This window comes from Argentina silus (genome assembly GCF_951799395.1).
Source record: "Argentina silus genome assembly, chromosome: 10".
Classification (NCBI taxonomy): Eukaryota; Metazoa; Chordata; class Actinopteri; order Argentiniformes; family Argentinidae; genus Argentina; species Argentina silus.
Window position 1 is genome coordinate 10,494,699 of NC_139664.1, and position 21,266 is coordinate 10,515,964.

The window sequence follows — 21,266 nt, forward strand, 5'->3', positions numbered from 1 at the left end:
AAGGCACTGTACGCTACTTCCTTAAATACTGAGTAATCATATTTTGCCACCATTCATTCTGCAAATATGTCCAAAACACCTTACAGACTAGTTCTAGACTAAAAACCATGTTCAAAGGAAGATTTCCACTGAAAGTGCTTACTATTCCAGGAGTAGGTTAACTTTCATCTTTGTCCGGGAAACATCCCCTTATAGTGTGTTACTAACCACTGTGAGATACGACAGGAGATTTACCATCAGCTCACTGTCACACTCTCTGAGCTGCTTAACAGACACACACAGGAGAGAGGAGAGGAGAGAGGGATCAGAGGAGAGAAAGAGGAGATAGGAAGGGATGGGAAGAGATGGAGACAGAGAGAGAGAGAGGGAAAAGAGTAGGAAGAGACTCAGAGAGAGAAGCAGGCGGTTGAGTATGTAAAGTAGATGGCTGCTGCAGAAAAATGTGTGCTAGTCACACGACCCACATTAGAGACAGCAGGGTGTACAAAAACCTCCACTCATACTGCTTAAGCTTCGCCCTTAGCGGATCTGTCACGCACGCACGCACGCACGCACGCACGCACGCACGCAGACTAAAGGTTTAATATGAGATGAAACTAAACCAGCATAGATTTAGCTGTTGTGTGGAGCTACTCCACTAATCATGCTGAAACAGTCGAGATAAAGGGTGCTGTTGAAACATTTCTCTAAGCCTGGCTGTGGCTCAGCACTGAACTGTTCCACACACTTTTTAGAAATAATATATGTGAACGCAATCAGTGACGCCCTGATAAAGGAGATCAATGATCCTCTGATCGTCTTTTCATCTGAAGACTGTACTATACTGTCTCTCTTTCTCTCGTGCGCACGCACACACACACACACACACACACACACACACACACACACACACACACACACACACACACACACAGTTGTCATCATCTGAACTCCTGTGCTCTCAAACAGCCCTCCCTCCCGCCCAGTTGTACCATAATCAGCCCTGGAATATCAGATAACATTCCTGTTTACCGGTTTGGGAATTCTTCAAAGAGACAGAGGAGCTGTGGGGCCTGTGCTGTGTTGTGTTTGTTAAAAGGCATGGAGTCTCCCCCAGATGTGTGTGTGTGTGTGTGTGTGTGTGTGTGTGTTATTCAACATGGTATTGATCTCTGTTTCAGATACTCCAGGTGTTTAAGAGAAGCGTGAATGAAACAAGAGACTGACTCCCAGCACATCCTCGCCCAGATATTTCCCCCTCATCTCCCTCCAGTAATTCTGCTCTAATTGGTCCATAAACGGTGCGTTGTGAATGTTAACGTTGCGTTGAGCTAGGGTCCAGATATGTTTCGTTTCAGTGGCGACTGCATCACAGAGTGGATCACCCCCCCCAGCATGTGTGTGTGCCTGCGTTTGTGGTGTGTTTTCTTCTGTGTGTATTCACATTCAGAAGGCCAGTGAATAACACGATCTATTTATACTAACAAGGCTGTTATTGCTCCTAATTTAGAGACAAACACATGGTTTAAACTGTTTTTCTGTTTAAACTCTGTGAACCATTCCTCATTAGGGTCCAGGGCCGCATGTGTTGGTCTCTGTGTGTGTGTGTGTGTGTGTGTGAGAGAGAGAGTTCCAGGGGAGCATGTGTTGGTCTCTGTTTGTGTGTGTGTGTGTGTGTGTGTGTGTGTGTGTGTGTGTGTGTGTGTGTCTGAGTTAGCCTTTTGTAGTTTCCCAGCATCCCTAATTCTGCCTCTCGAAAGCCATTGAAATCCCTGAGAGGAAAACACTGTTGTTGTTGTTGCTAAAGAGAGATCAGTAATTAGGGCTGGAGACAGGGCTGTGTGAGTGTGTGAGTGTGTGCGTGCGTGCGTGTGTGCGTGTGTTGCAGATAGAATTGCTGAGTGTTTTGGTGAACCAGTGAAGAGCTTGACTGTAATTACATATTTTTATCAACATCAATCAAGCAGATACTATACATAGATCCACTCATCTCGTTTCACTCAAGCAATTTCAATGTCAAAGCCCTTGACTTGAGTTCTTTAATAACTTTCCTTCCATTACATCAGTTTGCATGTACTATGTCCCTTCCATTCCAATAAAGAACACAACAAAGTTCACCACAGATTTGTTAGACATTGGGTTCAACCAGCAGAAAGGCACTTCTGAGTGCACAAGGCAGACTATGAGAGAGAGGCGCGTGAGAGAGAGTGTGAGAGAGAGTGTGAGTGTGTGTAGGGTGTGGTCAGTGCTCCATGGCTGCCTCCTCCTCCTCCTCCTCCTCGTCATCGCTGGAGGGATCAAAGTCTTGGTCCAGGGCTGGGTCTGTCCCCCCCTCCTCCACCTCTATCTCTCCCCCCAGCTCCCCCAGAAGCTGCTCCAGGTGCTCCAGCATGGGGGCGTCGTCACAATGCAACTTACTGTACATCTGTAACACACACACACACACACACACACAGAAAAACACACATTAGAAACACACATTCTAAGCATGCATACCAATATGCATATCCAAACATCAGTACATAAAAAAATACAAACATTCATATTTGAGACTTGCTTTGACAGTCATATTGACCCTCGAGACACACGTTGAGTTAAGAGGTCATGAAAGGATAATCTCAGCTTTCTAGCAATACCAATTTTGTCTCTAAACCCACAATATTGAGCAAATCACACCATGCTACAAGTTTAACTGAACAGTAGGCTTGTGAAAAACACACCTGAAGTCACTCAGACCCAACATCACTCAGACTCAAAGCGACTGTTCTTTCAGCCAATCACAGCTCAGGCATCACTGGTTAACTTTGTTTATGTCTTTCATTTGGCACACCAACCATATGAGAACATTTACAGGCTCTCTCTATCTCACAAACACAAACACACACACACACACACACACACACACACACACACTTGTTATCTCTGTGAAATATGCTCTGGAGCAGCAAGACGGAAAAAAAGCATTCTAAAAGCGACAGTAGATTCATCTCTGTAGAATACTCTGCCTGTGTGTAATTACTGAGCTGATGGCGGAGCTCAGTGATAAAAGTCGCTCTTCCTAAGAAAAGCAAACATAGGTGTGTGTGTGTGTGTGTGTGTGTGTCTGTCTGTCTTCCACTCCGTGCACGCACGCACACACACACACACAAAAGGCATTTATTCCCTTCTCTGTATCTCAGAGGGAGGGAGATAAGCTGGTTTGGGAATCTAGGATGAGGTACATTATTCTATTTAATCTACTCAAACATTGGAGTAAGAATACACACAAACTCACACAATTAGGAGCAAATGACAGAAACACTGACAGTGCAACCAGGCCTAAAGACTGTGTGTGTGGTGCGTGGTATGTGTGTGTGCATTGCCCTGGGAACAGTCACTAAGTAACAGTGGGCCCTGACAGCAGACACTTTGCCCTCCTGAGAACTAATTTGGAAACTGTGTGTGTGAGAGAGAGAGAGAGAGAGAGAGAGAGAGAGAGAGAGAGAGAGAGAGAGAGAGAGAGCGAGCCCATGTACTGTAGTCTCTTGCTGGTTTGAACTCCAGGAAGCAGGAGGGTAGAGAGGAGAGGAGAGCAGAGCATCAGGCAGAGGAGTTGCATTTTAGTCAATTCTGTCTGTTACCTAAAATCTATTGACATTTGACACTTTCGATTTTGAATGAGCTTTGCTTTTATATATATATATATATATGTTTTGAGGGCATTTCTGCGTTGTTGGGATAGAGACAGTAGAGATTGACAGGAAGGATGGGAGAGAGAGAGGAGGGATGACATGCAAGACGTGTCAAGGGTCGGAATCGAACCAGGAACCTTGCGTTTATGTGGTATGCGCATTAGTGTGCTACACCACTAAGCGCCCCCAAGCTTTACTTTTCCTGAAAATGCAAGATCATTTGATTGAGGAGCACCCATTGAGACAGAGTCCATTATACAGTGCCCAGGGTAATCCCACAATCAAGACTAGACATTGACAGTGTCATGTACAAATGACGTGACAGAACACACCTGACTAGTCAGAAACACCTGTCAAGCCAATTGTGCCATGAAAAAGGTGGACTATGGTTACACATTTCTAAACGGTGAAACTAATATGCACACAAACACACTCAAATAAAAGCTGAGAATCTATACTTTAATATTCTACTAATTGTTTGATTTAAAATCCTCACTTTTGGAGTATAGAGCTAAAAGAAGAAAAACTGCCCAATAACTCTAATAATAAGGATCTGAGGTTCCTCCCTTCTGACCATCTTCTCCAATGTGTTTTGAGAGTCAGCCGAAGAGAAACTTCTGGAATTGAGAAAAAATACTTTTGAGATTCACCATAAGAGTTTGTGTTTGTTTTCGTGAGTGTGTTTCTGTGTAGGTGTGAGGGTTTTTTAAATGAGCTGGCATTTCTGAACAACCAATCAAACCATGGCGGCAGAATATCATTTTTCATTCAGATGGCATCAGCTGGCTAAATAAACAACACTGCCCATTTCTTACAGGCCCAGACAAGTGCTGAGCTCAGCAGTTTCAGAATCAACCGGAGGCATTTCTAATTTAGAAGAGTGTTTTCCTTCCTCTCTTTCACAGGTTGGTTGCTGTGTGTGTGTGTGTGTGTGTGTCTGTCTGAGTTAGCCTTTTGTAGTTTCCCAGCATCCCTAATTCTGCCTCTCAAAAGCCATTGGAATCCCTGAGAGGAAAACACTGTTGTTGTTGCTGAAGAGAGATCAGTAATTAGGACTGTGTGTGTGTGTGTGTGTGTGTGTGTGTATATACAGTGCCCTCCATAAGTATTGGAAAGAGGAAGCATTTTGTCTGCTTTTAGCTCTATACTCCAACAGTTTGGATTTGAAATCAAACAATTACTACGGGGTCAAATTATTTTCTAGTAGATTCTCAGCTTTAATTCATTTAGAAAGTACAACATACACTATTTCAAGTATTGGAAAAAAATCTAAATAAAGCACTGGTGTTTAGTGTTTGGTCGACAATCCTTTGAATGCAATGTCACTTCCATGTTAATACTGCATTCACGCCAGGTTGCGAATGCTAGCACAGTTAGCCTAGACTCTCTCACCCTTACCTTCTTCTCCTTCAAGTTCAATTTCATGAAGCATGGTCTTTGTACATGTGTACATATGTTATGGGAAATGTATACATATCCCGGTTAACCTATAGATTGTGGTCCTCTGTGGCTCAGTTGGTAGAGCATGGTGCTAACAACGCTTAGGTTGTGGGTTTGGCTTTGGATAAAAGCGTCAGCTAAATGGAATATATTATTATTATTATTACATTTCCCACCTCAGTGGTTAATGTATCCATATACTAGTTAATCAATACCATTCCTGTTGTGATGGAAAATGTCCACATTTCCCACAGTTAATGTGGACAGAGATGCATGTTTGAACTGTGGTAGGCCAGTGCATTTCATCACCGCTCTGCAAATGAATGTGATGCCTTAAACCAAGTTTGGAGTTGATATCAATAAGATAAAAAGCTGAAAGGAAATGTTTTGATTAACCAGGATATGTACACAGTATACATTAACCACTGAGTTGGGAAATGTATAGATTAGCTGGGATATGTATGCAGTAACACATTAAATGCGATGCCAATATGCTTCCTTGGAAAGGTTTTGAGATTGTGAAAGGGAGAGACAATGCACCCTTGAGAGAGAAAAAAAAAAAAAAAAAAAAAAAAAAGTTATTCTCTCCCTACCTCTTTCTTTCGCTTTCTCCTTGGGCAGAGCCTTTCTAATATATAATAGAAATGGTTATGAAGGCACTTTACTCTGTAAATCACAAGGCCCCCTTTCCTGTCCTCTCCTTCACTCTCTCTATTCTTACTGCCCCGCTACTTTACCCGCTACTACCCTTACTCTCTTCAACCTCCTCCTCTTGATCTCTCTCCCTCTCCCCCCCCCTCTCCTCCCCACTCTACAGGTGACCTTCCTGTCTGTGTGATAGATAACCATTCATACTACAGCCTGGAGCATGCAGCACGAACACACACACGCACGCACATGCACACACACACATACTACTGTGAGCTGAGAGTATAGATTCCACCATGTAAGGTGAGTGTGAGATGGCAGATGTCGGTGGAGGAGGAGAGAGGAGAACAGAGGAGAAGAGTGGAAAAAGGAGAAGGGAGAGAGGATAAGGGCTTGGTGAATGAGGGGAAGAGGAGAAAAGATGGTGTCATACAGGGGGTGTAAATAGTGAAGAGAGGATGATGTAAAATCAATAGTAAATTGGACGTGAAATGGAATCTGAGCTAATGCTTGACAGACTGTGAAGGAGAGAAAAGAGAGGGTCCACAGAATGTGTGTGCGTAAGAGCATGTGTGTGTGTGTATATGGTGTGTGTGTGTGTGTGAGAGAGGGCAAATGGAGGTCAACAGTGTTACTATTTGATGGGCTTGAGAGACGATCCCTGGGGTATAAGCTGTAGGATGGAACAGTGTGTGTGTGTGTGTGTGTGTGCTTCTGATGTAATTTTAATGCATTTGGCTCTGGCGAGTGGGTGAACTCTAGGAGTGGTAAAGTGTGTACACAGTGTGTGTGTGTGTGCGCGTGCGTGCATGCGTGTGGCCTTTCCCACTGAGAGAGACAGAGTGCTGAGGACATGTCCTGTTCACACTCAAGGAGGTCTAATCTAATCTACTGTCACACCTCTGCTTCCTGTGTGTGTGTGTGTGTGTGTGTGTGTGTGTGTGTGTGTGTGTGTGTGTGTGTGTGACTGACATTAAACATGGAGGGATGAGAGTGACCCTGAATAGTGTGTTGTGGGGGGGTTGGTTTAGGAGGAGGTGGTAGAGACTTGGACTAAAGCTACCCCTCCACTGAATAAGGGATGAGGGAAGGAGTGAAGGAGGGAGGAGACAGAGAGAGAGAGAGAGAGAGAGAGAGAGAGAGAGATGGGGGGGGCATGCAGTGCTGACAAATACTGTTGAATTCTAATGAACATACTGTAATGGACAGCGTTGATTACAGAATAGATTTAAAAAAAAAAAATTTGACAGGCATAATCAAATATGTACACAGACACACACACAAATGGACGTAATGCACAGACACACACACACACACAAATGTAAGTAATGCTCAGATACACACACACACATTGCTAAAAAGTAATGAGCAGGAAAGTAGAGTGGTGCCAGAACATGCCGGTGGGTTTGAAGCCTCATTTCCATGGTGGGGCTCGTTTTAACACTCAGACACCGACGACTTTTCAATAATTAACAACGCCACGCTCACAAACAGCACACACACAAACAAAAGAAGAGCATCAGACGCATCTCTCCCCATTCCATTTCACCTCTCCTCCAAGGCATCTCTCTCTCTCTCTCTCTCTCTCTCTCTCTCTCTCTCTCTCTCTCTCTCTCTCTCTCTCTCTCTCTCTCTCTCTCTCTCTCTCTCTCTCTCTCTCTCTCTCTCTCTCTCTCTCTCTCTCCTAGTCCCTGTTCTCTTCTTCTCAACAGCAGCGGTATGAGGTTCTGTCACTCTGTCCCTCCCTCCGGGTAAAAGCTATATTCTCTCCCTAGCAGTTAGATTCTATGTTAGGCGGTTGTATTGACTGGTTAGTCTGTCCGTAGAAAATTGAACTTGGGAGACAGACATCGATACGCAGCCTCAGAGATGCCTCTTCCCATCTGTATGTGTGCCAGATTTTTTGCAATCACCCATCTCGTTGTCTCAGATCTCCAAGCGGCCGTTGAGAAGTGTCTGGGTATAGACGTTATCTGGGAAATAGGCAGTCTTGTAGCACACGTCTCAGGGGATTAGGAGGGGTTTATAGCACATATCACAGGAAATGTGAAAACTATAGAGGATGTGAGGTCATGTGTGAAGGGCGGTACCTTCTTGGCTCTGGTGAGATAGGACCTGGCCGCCTCCCTCAGCGCTTCCCATTCCTCCTTTTCCTCATCGCTGGCTTCTCTCTGCTCTCCCGTCCTGTCCTCCTTCGCTTTCTCCAGTTGCAGGTAACACACCCAGCCAGACAGATACCACACCTGAGAAGGAAGGAGAGGGGGGAGGGAGAGAGAGAGATGTTATGTGTTGTATGAAGTGAGTTGTGGCAGGGGAAACATTTATAACTGCCAGAAAGGCATGTCACCATGAAATCTGTCCCCGCTGCTCTGCCAAATAGGCTTCACGGACGTACAATACACAAACATGGAAACATGGATATTGTATCCACATCACGCACACGTGAACACGTTAACATGCAATCACTCAAACAGACACACACGCACACACAGTTAATCCTCCTACAGAAAAACAGATACCCCTCTCCTGAATTCCATCTCTCCTCCCAGGGCCCTGCTCTCCGTCACCTCTCTCAACATAACACCCACAGAGAGAACATCCCTTCTTTCCACCTCCAACATACAGCCAGCTTAAACACTAAATCTCACATTGGCAGTTCATGTGTGTGTGTGTGTGTGTGTGTACGCGTGTGCACGTGAGTGAGAGAGCGTGTGTGTGTCTGTGTGTGTGTGTGTGTTGCACGTGAGTAAGAGTGTGTGTGTGTGTTTGTGTGTTTCTCTCTCATCTGAGTGAGAGCGTGTGTGTGTATATATATGTGTCTGTGTGTGTGCATGCGTGTGCACATGAGTGAGAGCGTGTGTGTGTATATGTGTATGTGTGTGTGTGTGTGTGTTGCACGTGAGTGAGAGCGTGTGTGTGTCTGTGTGCTTCTCTCTCATCTGAGGCCAGGGATTACCCACCCACTGTTCTTAAGGCAGCAATAGTATTAATATGAATATTCACTTAAGTTATTATTCATCAGCAAGAGAACCAACAAGAGACCCCCACCTCAAATGACCCACTAGACAGACAGACACACACACACACACACGCGCGCTGAACCGTTTGTCTATCCATCTCATTGAAAGATTAAAATCATGAGCATCTTTTCATGTTTGAGTGCGGATCTTCAACATTGTATCCAGACGGATCACATGGCCAGTTCTGAGGGCAGTGGTTTCAGAGGTTCTGACCACACCTATTTGGGTCTACATAACGGTCATAAGAGGAAGGTGTGTGTGAGGCTACGTGTGTGATACTGATGCTTGTGCAGGTATCAGAATTCTCAAACCGGTGGACCTTCCCGCCAAAATACCTGCTCCACCGGTAATACCTTCACAAAGAAAGAAAAGCTCACCAAGTGAAAGCAGAAGTTTTCCTCTGGTATTTCACTGCATGTGCACAAGCTGAATCTAGTGGCCTAGTCAATTAACACAAGTAATAAAGGTGGTATTCTGTCATGTACTTTGTAGTTAATGTTGAATTACGGTTTGAAAAGCTGTTTTTACCTGGACTAGCCTCTACATTGCCAACTGTCTACACACATGGGGCAGTTACTCTTCCCGTCCCCTCACACAAGTCTAATTTGATTCCACCATGCTAGCTTGAGGTGGGTGTGTGTGTTTAACCGCATGGATGGTGTGGCAGGATACTGTATGCTACTGGTAATACCTTCCACCACCCCAACCCTAGTGTGTGTGTCAGAAACTTGAGGGAAAATGGAGCATTTGAGTGCGTGCATGCGTGTGTGTATGTGTGTGTGTGCATAATAAATCCGGGTCCTGCTTCATCACTTCAATCAGAATGAGAGTCTCACAGCAGCTTCATTAGAATGAGTCTCTTTGAAACTGTTTATGAAAGACGGTCTGTTTTCACTTATTTAGGGATGTGCTGGAAATGCACTCACTCCACGGGTTTCAGAAAATTAACAAGTTAGTTCATTAAGAACATCAGATAATCCATTCAACTACACACACACACACACACAGCTTCGGTCTAAAAATAAACAGTCAACAATATACTGCACGTCAACCAATCAATCTATTTCAGATGAAACACATCCCACGTACCACCATTTGGTGGTCAGGGAAGAACACCACAAGCTTGACAAACATTACCTTTAGCTTTCTACAGGGATACAGTAGCTTAACTTTAGAGGTGTGTGCGTGTGCGTGTGTGTGTGTGTGTGTGTGTGTGTGTGGTGTGAGTGTGCGTGTGTGGGTCATGCTTCTCATCGACAGGACAGATGCTCCAACAGCCTCAAAATAACCCTTTACACAACTGGGGATTATCTGACAAAACGCTATACGCCCTCATTTCTGAAATCAAACTGTGAGTGTATGTGTGTGTGTGTGTGTGTGTGTGTGTGTGCTCAAAGCAGGGGTTACAGCTCTGTATGTCTGTTGAACGGGTTTAAAAGTTCAGCACCCTGATGACTGTTGTCAATCTGTTGAATGAGGTATGAGTACATGCGTGGGAGGGAGAAAGAGAGAAAGAAAGAAAGAAAGAGAGAAAGAACCCCTGCAGTTGAATTGTAACAGGCACAGTCACACAATATGGAACTGGAGCAGAGAAAACTGCTCTCATGATGCTTCTGTCATATGCCATCTTTTTCATATTGATCCTGATCATATACACTTCTCTCTCTCTCTCTCTCTCTCTCTCTCTCTCTCTCTCTCTCTCTCTCTCTCTCTCTCTCTCTCTCTCTCTCTCTCTCTCTCTCTCTCTCTCTCTCTCTCTCTCTCTCTCTCTCTCTCTCTCTCTCTCTCTCTCTCTCTCTCTCTCTCTCTCTCTCTCTCTCTCTCTCTCTCTCTCTCTCTCTCACACCTCAGCAGATTTGTTTTGCTCATCAGTGTCTGGCCTCGTGCCTGCTCCTGATAAGGTGAATACATGGTATTACAGTAAACACTGTTTTGATATAACACCATTTATCACTGATAACCTAGCCTGGTGTAGTAACACATCAGAGCTCCCTGTCAAAACCTGCTTCTGGAACACTGAGATACAGAGCGGTCGGTCGGACTGACACACACACACACACACACACACACACACACACACACACACACACACACACACACACACACACACACACACACACACACACACACACACACACACACACACACACACACACACACACACACACACACACACACACACTTCTAAGGCATGAACTAAGGCATGCAGGCCTTAGTTCATCATCATCATCATTCATCATCATCCACTCACCTGTACAACCTCATCATCTTCCTCCAGTAGACCCTCCAACACGTCTACTGATGTCTGAGAGAGAGAGAGAGAGAGAGAGGTGTCAAATGTCAATCAAAAAATTATACACATCAAACCATTACTTTTGTTACACAAAACACACACACACACACACACACACACACACACACACACACACACACACACACACACACACACACACACACACTTCTTAACCCACGCAGCTACGCGTCTCACTCTCTCTCTCTCTCTGACTCATCGGTCAGTGTGATCAGTGAGTCGGACCAGCATCAATGCGGCCTGTGCTCCAAGCGACACAGTTGCCAATAGCAACGAGACAACGGACGGTTGTCAATACCTAACAGGGCGGATCACTCAATCCATAGTCACCCGTCACACTCAGGTTCAATACCCCTCCTTATCTATTGACCATGATTAACACACTCATTCCTCATTTATCATTACACTCTCCACTGGCATCACACAACAGGGATCCATCTCAATACCACCCTGATCCATACTAGTTATCAATGAACCTGATCAAATGCTTCTTCAGGACAGCCCAGCCGACATGATCAGCGCTCTGCTCCTCACTCCTCCCGTCCCTCTCCTCTTTGCCCGATCTCTACATTTTCTCCTCCCATACCGTATCAACATCATCTCCGTATCAACCATCATCTCCGTATCAACATCATCTCCGTATCAACATCATCTCCGTATCAACATCATCTCCGTATCAACCATCATCTCCGTATCAACATCATCTCCGTATCAACCATCATCTCCGTATCAACATCATCTCCGTATCAACATCATCTCCGTATCAACCATCATCTCCGTATCAACATCATCTCCGTATCAACCATCATCTCCGTATCAACCATCATCTCCGTATCAACATCATCTCCGTATCAACATCATCTCCGTATCAACCATCATCTCCGTATCAACATCATCTCCGTATCAACATCATCTCCGTATCAACATCATCTCCGTATCAACATCATCTCCGTATCAACCATCATCTCCGTATCAACATCATCTCCGTGCTCCATCCCACTCTCGCTCTTTCCTCTCCTCTACTTCACCCTCTCTTGCTCCTCAATCTCCTTCATCTTCTGTGTCCCTCCACTACTTTTTCATCTCCTATTCTCTCCTCTCCCATCCACTCCTGCCCCTCTCCTCTTCCTCTCCAACTCTCGACCTGCACTCATCTCTCTTCTTCCTCCTCCTCCTCCTCCTCCTCCTCTCCTGTCAAAAGTGTCAACAGTTCAAGATTCCAGTGACCTTTAACGGGGATAGTGTGGGTTAAGTTGCATGACTATTTACCTCTGCATTTTCCTCCACTCTGCTCCCTCCAGGCTGTGTGTGTGTGTGTGTGTGTGTGTGTGTGTGTGTGTGAAGGAGAGAGAGAGAAAGACCCAAGGAGATAGTGTATTGATTTTTGTGGACATGAGGTTGGAGGCGACTTTTAGCCAATCACCCAGGCAGAAGGGCAAGAGCGTACGCACACACACGCGCACACACACACACACACACACACAAAAGTAGATAATCAGTAGCCTGCTATCTAGCTCTATCTAGGCGTGCAGTCTCCTCTCCTGTCTTTCCTCTTGTTTTTTTTTCCCATTCTCTCTCTTTTCATCCAGGTTCAGTGGTTCCCGTAGCGATAGAGGTCTGTTGCCATGGGAGTGGTGGTTTAATTGAGAGCATCTCGTGAGGAGCGGGAGTAGGTTAATATGTGTGTGTCTATTGATTTAACTGATGAGCATATTACAAGCTGAATGTTTAATCGGTTTAAAGCTGTGATTCAGAGCCTGACGCATCTGTCCCTGAACTACGGCAAGAAGCAGCCCCTAGGACGACAACTACAAGAGGTTGTTGCCAACCAGCAAATGGATCTCCAATCTGAACTGGGTTCCTCAAACTGTTTTGTTAGCGTATCAGCACATTTAAGGCTGATCAGCAGTCGTTGATTTGGGAAACAACCGCAGCCTTTTTCCGCTCCAAGGCAAGTGGCGGGACTGTCATTAGCTTTAAGTAATTAATGACTGATTAAAACCAACAAACTGATTCCTGCTGATGAACGAAGTCTGATTCAGCATCCTGTATGTTTGAGCGCACGCGCGCACACACAGACACAGACACTTACAGACACACACACACATACACACACACACACACACACACACACACAGACAGACACACAGCGAGAGACAGACAGAGAGAGAGAGAGAGACAGATATGAGAGAGAGAGAGACAGATGAGAGAGAGACAGATGAGAGAGAGAGAGAGAGACAGATATGAGAGAGAGAGAGAGAGAGAGAGACAGACATGAGAGAGAGAGAGAGAGAGACAGATATGAGAGAGAGAGAGAGACAGATATGAGAGAGAGAGAAACAGATATGAGAGAGAGAGAGAGACAGATATGAGAGAGAGAGAGAGAGAGACAGATATGAGAGAGAGAGAGAGACAGATATGAGAGAGAGAGAGAGAGAGCACGCGCCAGGACATCTCCTGAACAACCAGTTACTGGAGATAAGGAACAACAAGACTTCTCCGAGTCTAAAACAACTGATAAGAACAAGACAGGTTTGAAGAACTAAAATAGAATGAGAGATGCAGGGGAAGATAACTGGGAGAGACGATAACTCAGCCATGGTAACGGTTTTACTCTCTCTCTCTCCTTCCCTCCCAGAGGCTACAGTGATTAAACATTCAGAGTTTCTAAAGCGACAGCAAACTCTAAACAACAACATGATAAATATTCCCGTCAGCGAGAGAAGATGAAAGAGAAAACTAGAGAAAAATGGGGGGACAAAAAGGGGGGGGGATAGAGAGAGAGAGAGAGAGACGGACAGTATCACATAGACTGATGTTTCTTCTGAGTCTGGGCAAGTCTGTTATTTGTATTATTCCCTCAACCTAAACAGTATGCAGAAATGAGGTAGCGAGTGACACACACACACACACACACACACACACACACACACACACACACACACAGTGTTGTCCTCTTTACATCAGGACCAGTGAGAAACAGCCCTCCTGGGAGTAGCTCATTTATTACTGTGTGTGTTTGTGTATGTATGTGTTGTTTCCTGTTGAGTAATCTGCAGGCGATTTTGTTTAACTGAATCATTTTACCAGAGCGCACCTTGCAGACAGGAGAAAGACAAATTACTTTACAAGCAGGGCATGGCCATTGGGTTACGCTGTCAGAAATACACAAATGCATTCAAGAACAGCCACAGCCACAGCCACAGCCACAGCCACACACACACACACACACACACACACACACACACAAAATCTTTTACCAGGGATGTCAGCACTAACCATATCCCACAGCCAAAAGGATGGAATGTGGTTCATCTAGGCTAAATCATTGGATTTACATAAATATAAAGACAACATAAACAGGAGAAAAAGATCAAAGTAAAAAGTATTCAGGACAGGAAGCAGATACTGTGTGTCATTCTCAGACTTCAGTCATGCCTTGTCATGGGGATGTTTGTCTGTGTGTGTGTGTGTGTGTGTGTATGTGTGTGTGTGTGTGTAGTCTGACAGGTGAACCAGCTCCTCAGTGTGTGTGAGTTGATGTGAGCTGATGTTGTTTTGTGAAGCTGTCAAACATGTGTCTTTGGGGGTGTGGAGGTACAACACAGCCACAGTGGAGTTGCTGTCAACACTAACACAGTTATGGATCCACCTCAACACACCACCACACACTCCAACTTCGCCGAAAGTTTAGACCTCCCTTGCAGAATGAATTCCAGCGAGACAGTTGTGTGTGTGTGTGTGTGTGTGTGTGTGTGTGTGTGTGTGTGTGTGTGTGTGTGTGTGTGTGCGTGCGTGCGTGTCGAGGCAGATGAGTGACTGATAAATAAATGAGAAAAACCAGCCAGAAGAGCATTTCTACAAGCTTGTCAAACAGGCAGTTCCCCCCCGTTGCCTATAGGGCTTCATTCCAACCCTGCTGACAAGCACCCTAACCGAAGGAGAGGAAGGTGGAGCTCAAGCCTCCTTGTGGAGAAGCTATGTTTCCAAGACGGCTCGTGGACACATGGTTTCAATGTCTGTCCACCACCTCTTTCCTCAGGCTTTCCTTCGCATGTGCGCTGCTGCATGCAAATTGGACCGGCAAAGGTAGTCACTAGGAAGCGGTCCCAGCTAGACAGCTAACATGTTGGTAACAGAAGCTGCATTGCGCCCACGATTCGCCCATGTGAGTTCCAAAATATTTATACAAAAACAAATATTCAGAAAATATGTTTTCCAGCCATTATGTAGAATTGCGAAGAAATGAAATGCGTTTCCTAAAAGGCCAAATCATAAATGGCACTCTGTGTATGTGTTTTTGTGTGTGTGGTGTGTGTGTGTATGATGGGCTTGCTGACACAGGCAGGAGGACGAAGATAAATGACGAGCCAGAAACTGTTCACCGAGACGCTGTCATTTTACTGATGTACCTGACAGCCCATCTCCTCTAAACACACAGACACTGCCTCACTGCTCCTCTCTCTCTCTCTCTCTCATTCACTCTGACACACACACACACACACACGTGTAAACCCTGAGACCTCATACGGTGTGCTGTTACACCCCTCACAACCCCTCACACCTCCCTCTCTTTCTTTGTAAATACCACTCCTCCATTATTGACGCTGAACTCTGGAGGAGATAAAGGCAGAGTCCTGAGCCTTTTGCCTCTCAGCAGCCTTCGGCTATCAAGGAACACACACCCACACACACACACCCACACACACACACACTTCAATCCCCAGCAGTCTTATCTCATTCTCTTTTTACTCTCTCTCACAAACACACAAACACACAAACACACACACACACACACACAATACCTCATACTCCTCTGCCTCGATGAGTAGTTTGGCCGTGGTGATGCGGGACTCGTATGGAGGAATCTCAGGCTGGAGAGAAAAAATAAGGCCCATGAGCAACACACACACACACACACACACACACACACACACACACACACACACACACACTGTACAGTACATACAGTCATGGAGTAGAGACACACATACACACAACCCTTCATACACACAGTAATAGTCTAGGGGGATTAACCAGAGGTGTGTCTCAAAACCTTTCACTAGTGCTTTTCACTACCACTTACCACGAGTGGAGGAGAGAATGTCTGAGGGGTTAGGGTTAGGGTTAGAACTGGGACATGCTACCCACTTCAAGATACGTTCACAATAGACAATCGGCCTGATGGCCGCAAACCAATCACAGAGCTTTCACTGAGTTGCTGTTCATTCAGGAGCGGGACAATGGCAGCAATTAGAAAACACATGTTATTCACGTGAATAAAATGTGCCGAAATGCAGTGATTGTCAGCATTCAAGAAAATCTAAGTGAATTGTGTCCACTGGGTAGACCTACGCTGGGATAAACATTCTCTGCTACTGACAAAGACATTAAAGAATGACATTTTTTTTCCATTAGCTGACTATTCCACTGATCGCTTCTGGCGCATTAAGCTATTCTTTTCTTGTTTTTCCACCAACCGCAGAGCGGGCTGCATAATCATCACTGCTTGCAAATGTGCGCTATTATACTCAGGCTTCATAGAACATACAGATAACAAACCATGTATGATATGTGGTGGCTGGAATGGCTTGATTAGAACTGGATAGGTGTGTGTGTGTGTGTTGCGGCCATTATGTGCGTGGAGTCAACCTGTGAACCATAGGAGGTACACTCACCTGTGTGTCTTCCTCTGCCTCCATGCCTTCCCCGGTGGGAGGAGCCTCGCTCTCTTTCAGCGAAGGTAACCATGCATCCACACTCCTCATAAGATAGTCTTTCCCCTCCTGCACGCACAGACAGATAGACAGACCACACACGCACACGCACACGCGCACGCGCGCACACACAGAAAAAGTTGCTCCACTGAGCTGGGAAACACATCTGGAGCCACACTGCCACCTAGTGTGCAGACAAGGTTATATTGATGAGACACACTGCTGTTCTTCCGCTGTCTCTCTCTCTCTGGACAGAATCAACTGTAGAACTATAACGCTTACCAACGATACCTGCACATGGGGTTTAGTCTCACTTCTCTTTTAACGACATGGACGTGAGAGAATTGTGATTATTCATGCAGGTTTAAAGTAAACAGTGTCAAAATATATTCCATACAAGGAAATCGTGAGCAGCAATATTAAACAGTGGTACATTTCAAAACGTTTGGTTATTTTTGGGCAATTGTGTACACTGTGAATACTACTAGACAGAAGATCACCCAATCTTTCTCACTGTCACTTCAACTCAAACAAACTTTACCTGGCAGATAACAACATTTCCAAACGCAGCACAACAGGGATCGGCAACTGACAGCCTGCAAGAGATAATCTGGCCCGCAAGTGATGATTTCTGGCCCCCCAATACCCCCCACAGCCTGTGTTTCAATTATGAATTATTGAATTTGGAAGAAAAAAAATATCCCGGACTCCTGTGACGCTTAAGTGTTTCGATTATGAATTATTAAATAAAGAAATCCTGGATTCCTGAGGCAGTGAACAGCACATTATGCTGAAATGTGTTCCAACATGATGTGTGCGTGTTATAAAGTGTTACATTCAATGAAAAGGCCATCAAACCACCTGTGAAGTAGGCTTTGAAAAGGTTCCACCCCACCAGATTAGTCACAATGAGGGAGGGCAGAGGGAGAGAAAAAACACCACAATTTGTATTTCATATGTCAGTGTTGTCCATTGACTAATCTACCGCCAGGGTTATGTTGGTCTTGATGCAGTCAAGAACAAGCTTTTGGACATGGAAGCGTTGCTTGGCTGACAGAGGCACTTGTTTGACGGATGCAATTACGCTGTCCATAGATGTATCTGCAGCCAATTTCTCCAATATTAATTGCTACTATGCACTCTTTGAATACTTCTGCTGCCTCAGTGAATGACTTGCTGCGTCTGGTGTGAATCCAAGCAGCTTTTAGGGAGGCACTTTTCTTAGGGAGTATCTTTCTCCTGCTGGCTCAAGCCATGGACAATCACTTGCTGCTGTGCACATAGGCAGCTGTTTGCTTTAATCTGCCTGCGCTGGGCCTCTGATCTTGGTGGAAAGGCAACTTTCAAAGTACCATGCTTAGATTCAAAATGATGCCTCACAATAAATTATTTGCTAACAGCAACAGATTTATTACATATGAGACACATTGGTTTGGCATAGGGGACGCTGGTTAATTATCTTCTAAAAGTGTGGTTTTCAACCTTTCTTTTCTGACCTTTTGAAAGTTAAATTATTTATATTTTTGCCTACTCTCGTGGAAGCTAAATGGATTTGGCTTGTCTTTGTTTAGGCTTTGGCGACAATGTAAACCTGTTGTTTTTCACCAATGAACACACAGTGAAGTTGAGTAAAACATTATTCAAAATACAAAGACATGCGCCAACAGTGAAATCAACCTACATTTTTGTCAATATTAATTAAATAGTGATATTGATGAAACATTTAGGTCAATTAGCAGTGTACTGTAGAAATTATCATAATTGAGGTCTGGCCGCCAACCTTCTGCTTAGAAAAAAAAAAGCGGCCCAATTTAGTTGCCGACCCCTGCAGTACAATGCAATATAAATGATTAACACCAATAGATCATTCCAGGAAGCATTTAATGTACAATATCTCCTCTTAAGGTTCCTTGCTCTCTGTACTTGCCTCTCATCTCTCTCCCTGTCAGAAGAGTGTATGTGCCCAAATTAATCTGCTCTGTAATTAATAACAAATGAATATCTGCCATAAGCTGATTAATGTATGTGGGGGGGTGTGGGTGGGGGGAGTTGTGGTGTGTATGTGTGTGTGTGTGTGTGGGTGTTGGTGTGTGTGTAAGCTGATTAATGGCATATGATTTAATTTGCTCACATTAATTAACTCTGCAGATTCCCACTTTAATGTGGTGATAACTTATCAAGCATATGTGTGTGTGTGTGTGTGTGTGTCTGTGTGTACTGACCTGGTTCTTCTCAGTACTGAACAGGTAGCTGGCCATGAGCTGGAGAGCCTCAGGATTGTCATTGTGATACTGCAATGCTCTCTCTATTGATTCTCTACACTTCTCCCCTGCCCCCTCTTCCATACTACACACAAACACAAACACACACACACACACACACACATACATACACAGGGAGAGAGAGAGAGAGAGAAGATTAAGAAATGTGACATGAGTAACATCTTCCAGTCTATTTCTATTATGAGTGAGTGTGTGTGTGTGTGTGTGTGTGTGTGTACGCATTACCAGAGGTCGGTGAAGTAGATCTCTGCAACAGAACAGTAGGCCACACACACATCTTTCGGTGTTGGGGACTCAGAGTCTTCGTCTGTGGGGGCCGCTGCCCCTGCCGGCATCTGTGAATAGGGAGTTGGAAGGGGGAGACGGTCATCATTAGTCACAGCTTCACTTTCCTCTCTGGTAGGCCAAGTGGTAATTTGCTGTTCATGTAAAGACTTAGCCAACAGCACAACCTAGTGGCAGGAGCTAGATCTGCAGTCAGGCAGAGCATAAAGGAGTTAGCCCAATGATTACTCTACTCTGGTTGAACTAAAACACAATTTTGAGCGTGGAAATAGATATATCAATGATCTTATCCACAGGCCTTCAATCAGAACATGCAGTGAGTATGCGTATGTCGTGTGTACTTACAGTGTTTTGTTGGTCTAATGCAGAGAGTAGTATCTGTATTCCCCTGGTATAGTAGTTAACAGCCTCCTGCCCCGTGTGTATCTGTCCCAAATACATGTATTTACTGTGGCCCTCATCAGGACTCAACTCCGCCGCACGCAGGAACACTTAGAGACAGAGTTAAGGAAGAGCCAACACACACACACACACACACACACACACACACACACACACACACACACACATGCACACACATGCACACACATGCACACACATGCACACACACACTTTCCCTCCCCCTCAGTAAAGGATATTTCCTTAGCTTTCTGTGTGTTTCCAAGTTCAGCATAGATGTTGCCCAGCATGTCCAGGGTCTGTAGATTACTGGGCTCCAAGTCCAGAGCTCGCTGACAGAACCGCCCAGCCATCTCAAAGTCAAAACTATCCATACACTCCTCTGTCTGAAACAGGGGAACATAGCAACATACACTCAGCATTCAGTCCTGCCGGAAACATGCCAAATAGAACTTCAACAATCGTTCATCTGATTGAAAACTGTGATAAATGATGTTTCCAAAAATATCATGTCAACAAATTACATTTTTGCTGTCATAGCATATATGTATGTCTTTCAGAATTTCAGGAGCAGAAACACTGTGTGTGTGTGTGTGTGTGTGTGTGTGTGTGTGTGTGTGATGGAGTAACAACCTTCTCCAGTAACTGTTGTACAGAGTATTTTTCAGCAGTTTTCTTCTTAGCTTTCTCATGCATCTTCAGTTTCATTCTGTCCTGTGGCGATATACCAACCAGCCCTGAACCTGCAAAGACAGACATATAAGGACAGTGACACAGACAGACAGACAGACAGACAGACAGACAGACAGACAGACAGACAGACAGACAGACAGACAGACACACACACACACACACACACACACACACACACACACACACAGTAAGAACACAGCTGTGCTTTGTCTCACGTAGGGCACTTTCAGGAATGGTTATAATACTGTTTTCTAGCTAACTTAATTAGTTAATTGATTAGCTAACTTTATTTGGAAACTTGAATGAGCTCAGTTCAGTGTTGTATAAGGATATATAGCTAGCAGTCTGGCTCAGTTAAATGTGAACGACAAATACCTTCGTTTGATCGCGTGTCTTTCCTCTTGGATTTACTCTTCTTCTTACCCTTTGCTTGACCTCCCATGATTATAATAAATGTTTACAATAAATTACAATGTGTGTGCAATCACTGTGAAATAGAAGCTGCAAGTAGAATTTTAGTTATTCCACGCGTGTGGCTGAGTACGCATGCTCCAGAGAACAACCAGCTGGCTGGTACGGAGTCTGATAGAGGACATACCAGTCCGAATCAGGCAAGGCTACGAGTCAACCCATATCATCATCGGTTTAGTTTCATGTGGGGCTTTATTAATTCTCTGTCAATCAAAAAATGAACAAATAAAAAACATGGTAAAATAAAGAAGTTAATTTAGTAAAAAGCGCCAAATAAAGTGATGTACTGTGTTATCACAGAAATAACGGAGGCGGGATGAGCGTTACGGTAATGACGTAGCCATGACTGC

At 44.7% G+C, this 21,266-nt stretch overlaps 1 protein-coding gene across 1 annotated transcript; it reads right to left on the reverse strand.

The window, feature by feature from the left end:
* Positions 1 to 1,975: 1,975 nt before the first annotated feature.
* LOC310810549 (uncharacterized protein) lies at positions 1,976 to 20,980 on the reverse strand. The gene is made up of 11 exons (XM_083678345.1): positions 20,821 to 20,980; positions 20,386 to 20,495; positions 19,992 to 20,138; positions 19,699 to 19,845; positions 19,294 to 19,403; positions 19,009 to 19,132; positions 16,748 to 16,855; positions 15,875 to 15,943; positions 11,010 to 11,063; positions 7,829 to 7,981; positions 1,976 to 2,404 (listed from the first exon to the last, which is right to left on the reverse strand). Exons 1-11 carry the CDS (start codon positions 20,885 to 20,887, stop codon positions 2,222 to 2,224), a joined length of 1,272 nt encoding a protein of 423 aa, XP_083534471.1. The 5' UTR covers positions 20,888 to 20,980; the 3' UTR covers positions 1,976 to 2,221.
* Between the last annotated feature and the right edge of the window lie 286 nt (positions 20,981 to 21,266).

Coding starts and splice junctions, on each gene's coding strand:
- LOC310810549 (XM_083678345.1), bottom strand. CDS start 20,887: ATGGGAGGTCAAGCAAAGGGTAAGAAGAAGAGTAAATCCAAGAGGAAA. Junction 19,133..19,293: donor ATCTACTTCACCGACCTCTG/GTAATGCGTACA, acceptor GTTTGTGTGTAG/TATGGAAGAGGGGGCAGGGG. Junction 7,982..11,009: donor AAGATGATGAGGTTGTACAG/GTGAGTGGATGA, acceptor CTTCCTTCTCAG/GTGTGGTATCTGTCTGGCTG.